Source organism: Microcaecilia unicolor, chromosome 3 (genome assembly GCF_901765095.1).
Source record: "Microcaecilia unicolor chromosome 3, aMicUni1.1, whole genome shotgun sequence".
Lineage (NCBI taxonomy): Eukaryota > Metazoa > Chordata > Amphibia > Gymnophiona > Siphonopidae > Microcaecilia > Microcaecilia unicolor.
Window position 1 is genome coordinate 252473995 of NC_044033.1, and position 7353 is coordinate 252481347.

The 7353-nt window shown below is 45.1% G+C and overlaps 1 protein-coding gene across 2 annotated transcripts; it reads right to left on the reverse strand.

The window, feature by feature from the left end:
- Positions 1–5649, reverse strand: TSEN34 (tRNA splicing endonuclease subunit 34). Of its 2 annotated transcripts, none has more exons than XM_030197801.1 (5): positions 5414–5519; positions 3572–3832; positions 2351–2561; positions 1294–1557; positions 1–309 (listed from the first exon to the last, which is right to left on the reverse strand). In XM_030197801.1, the coding sequence occupies exons 2-5, from the start codon at positions 3824–3826 to the stop codon at positions 122–124; spliced, it is 918 nt and encodes a 305-aa protein (XP_030053661.1). In that variant the 5' UTR covers positions 3827–3832; positions 5414–5519; the 3' UTR covers positions 1–121. The 2 variants fall into 2 exon arrangements, with proteins under 2 accessions (XP_030053661.1, XP_030053660.1); XM_030197800.1 differs by lacking the exon at positions 5414–5519 and adding an exon at positions 5546–5649 and having other exon boundaries at positions 2–309.
- Between the last annotated feature and the right edge of the window lie 1704 nt (positions 5650–7353).

The following is a 7353-nucleotide window of genomic DNA, read 5'->3' on the forward strand; positions in this document are numbered from 1 at the left end:
TTTTATGCGCATTGCTGTTTACTGTCTTTGTCTCTGGTGGGGAAATGTTCTTGGGCAGATGTTGAGGTAGGGTGGGGGGGATAGATTCTAGCCCCTATGTCCTTCTTGAAAGCCCCTCTGTTCACTGAAGGCCGGCCCACTGGAGAGACGTGTAGGTGACGGTGCCATCCCGCTCCGCTGAGCACAGCAGAACTGTCTTCTTCACGTTGCTGCCTAGCCGCCCTGCTGCTACAATGTCACAGAGCTGGAGAGGCTCATCTGGAACAGTGCACAGGGCAATGTAATGGGCGTGGAAGCACATGGGGTCACCTAAGCATGGGGGAAGAGCAAGACAGAGCAGAAGTGAAGAGACGGGACTAAAGCGTAAAGAATAAATGTGTTCTGAAGGTGGATTCTGGACTTACTTGTTAATGTCCTTGAATCATGCCAGACCAATCCAGCTACCCTTAGCTCTAAGTTTTTCTCTAGTGCCATCGGGTGAGAGGGGGACATAACCCACTCATCTGGGTATTGGTCTGGCATGGACGTTAAGGAAAGATATGCTGCCACACCTTAAAAAAAAAAAAAGTGTCTCTCAAGGAGGTTTGATGAACAGGAGAGGGTGCGCTGTCATAAAGCTGAAACCGGTCCACCCAAGGTTTTCATTCTCCACAATGCTGTTGCCGCCATCTTGGTACACTCAAAACAATGTAATTAATAGGGTGACAACCTATGCCTACTGGCTTCAGGCCAAATAATGGGCCAAGCACGCTCCTGTTCATCAAACCGTATTGGTCTCTCTAAGCCCCTGTCCGGCACTGACTCGCCTTCACCCTCAGCACCAGTGCGTCCAAGATTCACAAGTGGGAATTATCATCTCCCTCCCCTTCTCCGTTCCACTATTGGGAAGATGCCTAATTGCCACTGAATGGGAGGGGGGGGAGGGGGAGGAAATCACTTATGTCCCCAGCTCCTACACCTGAGAAAGCATTGGTGGTGACTAGCAAGTGTCTGTCACAAATATTACAGAAACAGAAGGGACAAACATACGAAATTTGCAACTGCCTTGGGTACAGAGAAAGGGTTTGGGAATGTTGCTTCTGCCATATGTCAGGGGTTAGATGACAGGGTTTTAAAACACAGCATGCACTATGATGTGAACAAGCCTGGTCCCCAGGTCTAATCATGCTCCCTTAAATCTCTCCTATGAAACCCCAGGAAACATGCAACTCCCAATCTCCCCCCACATGCAGCTCCCTGTACATTGGAGAAAGATGCTCATATGTCAGAGTATCCCAGTGCCACAGCACATACCAGGATATACCAGGAAGTCTCCTCCAAACTTGCTGCCACTGGTCAGGAAATAGCCCCTTTCCCATAGGTCCTTGAACACCTGGTACCGGATCTCATGGGCCTGCTGCCCTGCATGCGGCCAATCTGGAGATGGGTGCTGCCAATCCACTACCTCAGTGGAGCCAGGAGCTAGCCGGGCTGTGGGCAGCTGCACCATCATGGCCTCCCTTGGGAAACGGAAACTCTTCTCCAGCTCCTCCTGGTGTGCAGGCTCAGTTGGCTCCCCTAGAAAAGCAAGTAGGGTGTCATGTTCAGCTCTTTTGTTGAGTTTTAATAACAGCTTGACATAATTAGAAGCGAAACAACTGGGACATCGAACAAACTGTCTCCCCAAACCTGCCTGCCTGACATGGTTCCATGAGGAATACTGAGAACTTTTAAACTCGGTGCAGGCATGAATTAACCCTCCCTTATCACAGCCCTTTGTATATAAAAAGTAAAAGCTCCCTATACCTCTCCGCACCCTGGCTCCATATCACCAAAGCACAATAACTTCTGGAACACAAGGACAGGTGGCTATGATGCAGACCTCCGAAGTTACAAAGAACTCGGAAACAGCTCCTCAGTGGTGGGGGAGTGAGGAGGTAAAGCCTGGGAAGGGGCACAGAGGATCCTCAGTGGTGGGGGAGTGAGGGGGTAAAGCCTGGGAGGGGCACAGAGGATTCTCAGTGGTGGGGAAGTGAGGGGGTAAAGAATGAGAGGGGCACAGAGGATCCTCAGTGGTGGAAGGATAAATGGGTGAAGCTGGAGCTCAGACAGTGTTTGCAACAAAAAGAGAGAAAGGGGAAAGCTTTTATTTATTTTCATGGCTTGTATTTGTCTTTTTTTTTTGTACCCCGCGCTTTCCCACTCATGGCAGGCTCAATGCGGCTTACATGGGGCAATAGAGGGTTAAGTGCCTTGCCCAGAGTCACAAGGAGCTGCCTGTGCCTGAAGTGGGAATTGAACTCAGTTCCCCAGGACCAAAGTCCACCACCCCAACCACTAGGCCACTCCTAGGGTTTGGCCCTCTTGGTACCTGTTTGATTGCCACGTTCGTGTCTACGTTTAGCTCGTCCCTGCGCGATGTGCTCGGACAGGCCCTCCAGCAAGCTACGCTTCTCCTGCAAAGCAAGCTGACGCTGCTCTTCGTAGCTTTCATCCAGCGCCTGCCTGTACACTGCCACTTCTGACAGTGGGGCCTCCTCCAAACCCTGTCTACTGCTGCTTTCTGAAGCACAACCTTCATCCTAGGAGAAGAATCAGACAATAGTTCAGCCTTCCAGCGCAAAAGATAAACTTCTCAGGGCCCATGTCTGGAAGATAGCTAACTGGGGAAAGGCAAGTATATGTATCTAATCTGATAGCAAAAAACCCTGCAGACCAGATGTGCTTCCAGGAGGGGGTGCAACTGCAAAGGTCTAAAATACAAACTAACGCATGCATCAACCTTTTCCTACTTGAGCACACAATTCTGGAACGCGCTGCCGTGCAACTTAAAAATGATCTATGAACTAACTAACTTCCGCAAACTATTGAAGACCCATCTCTTTAACAAGGCATACCACAAAGATCAACAAATGTGAACTCCTACACATATATCCAGAACTGCCTTACGATATTTGCTTGTTATATTATTATCATGCTTTATCATTATCAAGTTTACCCAAGATCTTTTTGCAATACTAAATGTCTATTTTCTTATATATTTCCACTATTCATGATGTATTGTAAGCCACATTGAGCCTGCAAAGAGGTGGGAAAATGTGGGATACAAATGCAATAAATAAATAAGTAGAGGAATAAGGAGCAGGAGATGAATCTTTGCTGTGTATTCCTGCCTGGTGTTGAAAGGAGACAAGGAAGAGCAGTCTTGAAGAGTGTTTTCCCGTCAGACTTACTGATGTCCTGCCTAGTCTAGAAATCTTTCCTGCCTTTCTTAACAGGACAAAAGTTATCTATCCCAATATTAGTACATGCAGTCCAGATGATCCTTGAATAAGCATGAAAAAGAGCTGCAGGCAGAGAAAACCTCATGTTGCAGCAGTTCTGTTTGTTCTTGACTAAATCCAACACTGAGCAAAATATTTCACTGTATACAGGAAAGTGTAACTGAATTTACCATCCCCAACTGTTTTGAAAAGTTGGCTCCATATGAAGACAATACATGAGTATTTACTATAGCCAAAATGATAATCTGGAGCAGGATCTGGGAAAACCCAATGCAAGTGACAATGCATTTCTCTGCATGATATCTAACCTGTCCTCCAGAAGCCCTTTCATGTTGCATGGCCCTCAGCAGCACAGCCACTCCGATCTCTGCCAGCAGTCGGGCCTCCTCAGGAAGCAGCTGTAGAGGTAGACCCAGCCTTGCATTCTGCCTTGGCTTGCGGGGTAAGGACCCTACCAGGCTGCCCACCAGCCTATGGCACTGCCGGATCTTGCGGACATCGTCCGTATTCCAAACCAGGCCAGTGCCTTCCAGTAAGTGAATGGGGATTAAGGTCCTGTCCATGCCAATCTGTATTAAAACACAAACAATGGGAATCAGAAGCCTATTTCAAAGGTATGCACTGATTCTTCCAGTGGGTTGCAAGTAAGTTGTGCATAATTGGATTCTGGACATTCAGATTTCATCAATGTTTTGTTATACTTTATTAAGAAACTTCAATAAAATTTACTGAAAAAAAGGAGTAATCATGAAGAAGGTACATTAGATGGATTTACATTGCAGGTACTAAGCGTGCTAACCTCACTCATGCATATTCGAGATGTCCTGAAAACCTCACCCATTTGCAGCTCTAGAGAAATGGAAATGAATAGCAGTGTTTTGCAAACTCTACTCGCAATACCCCCAGCCAACATGGTTTCAGAAAATCCAAAATTAATATACTAAACTATGCCATGCATAATCAAACTGGGTAGGGAATATTTGGGCTTAACACCTGGCTCCAGATCCACCCGACAACGCTGATCCAGTCCTGGGCTTAACCATTACATGCTGGGACTTGTGGTTTTGCTTTTATTTTTTAAAGGAATCCAGTTTGGAATTCTCATTCTCAACTACAAGTCTCTGCAAGGTACGGGGTAAAGCCTGGACTGAATCAACCACATTCTTTCTGACTGTTCTCAAACCTTCAAATTTTGGAACAACATTTGGCGTGTGATTTCTGGTATTTTACATTTGTCTGAAGCACTTGAATGCTGTATTTTGAATTATTGTTTGCTTAATAGACTACTGTACGCCACATTGAGCCTGCCTGTGGGTGGGAATATTGTGGGATATAAATGCCATAAATAAATATTTGGTTCGCATATTATTGAAAGTGCTCTAGACAAATATTCCTCCAAACTAAATATGTTAATTGCTGTAGGCTTAAAAATGGTTTTAACAAATTGGAAAGATAACTCCTTTCTTAATTCTCACTTTGGTGGCATTCTGTCTTACAGATCCACAAATTTGAGCTATCTTTTAGCCCTCAAAGCCTGAAATTCCTTATATGTTTGTGGCTGCCTTTAACAACCTATCTTTCTTTAAACAAGAGTTCTTCACAGTACTCAAGTGTAAATTGCAGATTTTGCTTTGAATGCATTCACAAATTGCTTCCCCCTACCCTCTTCCTTTTCCTCTCTCTGTTACCTGTCCACTGATATTCTTTGGTGTGATTACCTGATTATTTCTTGTAATTAATAAATCACTCCTCAAATCACTCAGGTGCATCAAAAACGCCTCTCACAACACCTTTCTAGCACCTTGCATCTAATTCATCTACTTTCAGCTTATGTATTTAATATCATGTAATGACCTTGCATCTAATTCACTTACTTTCAGCTTACGTATTTAAGATCATGTAATGACTGCATCATAACAACATTCTGTAAGCCACATTGAGCCTGCAAAAAGGTGGGATAATGTGGGGTACAAATGCAATAAATAAATACATAATTTGTATTTCCTAACCCTGTTATTAAAATTTAATAAAAAATGTCTAAAAATGAAATGGACTGGATCACCCTGACGGGCATTCCTAGGGAGTACTCCAGGAAGGGCTTATGTCCATCATCCAAGCTCAGAGTCAGCAAGTAAAAAGCGTGCATTCACCTAGTCTCGCCAGTGCATGCTGGAAGTTGTAGTCCAGCTCTGAGTCTGGCTAGGATCTATCAGTCTCAAACTGCTTGGAGGTACAGGTAATTGGACTTAGAGCCCTGTGCTCCTGCCACTAGCGTCTCTTACCGGAGAATTTCAGCCCAGTCGACGGCGCTTTAACGGAAAGAAGGAACAGCAAAAGAACGCCTCCTTCTTCCGTCGAACAAAGATTACGTAGAGAACAAGAGCTCGCGGGCGGCAATGACATCACAGGGTCCTCGCCTGTCAACCCGAAATCCGCGTTCTTTTAACCAATGGGAAGAGGTCCAGGAAGGGAGCGCGCGCCGACTGCTATAACCAATCACAAAGCACCGAACGTCGGCTCGTCCAATCCTTTCGTCTCGAACCGATGACTGAAGGGAAAGGCAAAGGCGACGAACAAAAGGGGGAAAAAAAGCCCTCCCTCCCGTGCCCTTTGCGACCAATTGCGAGAGGCCCACGAATAGAGCAGCGCGGGCCTGCTGAGAGCGGGGTCGCGCGCGATCTTAGCTCTCTCTCTGGGATGGTGGGAAGGGAAGGGTGGGGGAGGTTGCAATGGCCGCTGAGTTTTCTTAGTATTGAGTAGAGGAGTGTGGTAGCCGTGTTAGTCCACTCTTAAGGTTATCAATAGAAATCAAACAAAATACAACATGGAAAAGAAAATAAGATGATACCTTTTTTATTGGACATAACTTAATACATTTCTTGATTAGCTTTCGAAGGTTGCCCTTCTTCCTCAGATTGGAAATAAGCAAATGTGCTAGCTGACAATGTATATAAGTGAAAACATTCAAGCATTACTATGACAGTCTGACAGGGTGGGAGGATGGGGGTGGGTAGGAGGTTTGCATGGGGACATCAAAGCATATTGATATTCTAACAGGATGGGTGTGGATAGGTGAGGGGTGGGGTGATCAACAGAGACATACAGCTTTATGGTTTATAATGGGCTAGGAACCCCAGGTCCTTGTTAAGTCCTTTCTGTTGGGTGTTAAAATATTCAATCATTCTGACTTCAAAAGTCTTACGTTCTTGTATGGTTTTAAAGTAACCTTTCAGGATTCTCACTGTGAAGTCACTGGTACAGTGTCCTGGTCCTGTAAAATGCTGACCAACAGGTGTGGGAACCCTACTGGCACCAGTATTGTTCATGTGATGTCTATGTAAATTGAATCTTGTCTTAAGCATCTGGCCTGTTTCTCCAATATAGCATCCTTCGTTACATTTTTTTACACTGAATGATATATACCACATTGGAAGATGAGCAAGTGAAAGATCCCTTTATGTTGAATATCTTTCCTTTGTGGATGACTTTGGGGTCCTGTGAAATATTTTGGCATAGTTTGCAACTGGATAAATTACAGGGAAGTGTGCCCTTCTGTTCCTTTTCAGTCTGTGATGGAAGTTTACTTCTGATTAGCTTGTGTTTTAAGTTGGGTGGCTGTCGGAAGGCCAGTACTGGTGGGGATGGGAATATCTCTTTCAGTAATTCATCCTCCTGGCGTATAGGTTGTAGATCTCTTATGCTTTTCCTCAGTTTTTCCAGCTCTGGATTGTATGTCACTACAAGGGGGATTCTGTCTGTGGATTTTTTCTCCTTGTACTGTAGCAGATTCTCCCTGGGTGTTTTGAGGGAGGAGGCAATATTCTTGGAGATTATTTTGGGGTTGTAGCCTTTCTGTTTGAAGGATGCAGTCAGGCTTTTAAGGTGTCTGTCTCTGTCCCCTGGGTCAGAGCAGATACGGTGGTATCTTGTGGCTTGGCTGTAAATGATGGATCTTTTTGTATGTGAAGGATGGAAGCTGGAGTTGTGGAGGTAGCTGCATCTGTCTGTGGGTTTCTTGTATATAGATGTTTGTATACAGCCATCACTGATTGAGACCGTGGTGTCCAAAAATTTGACTTTTTCTGGGGAG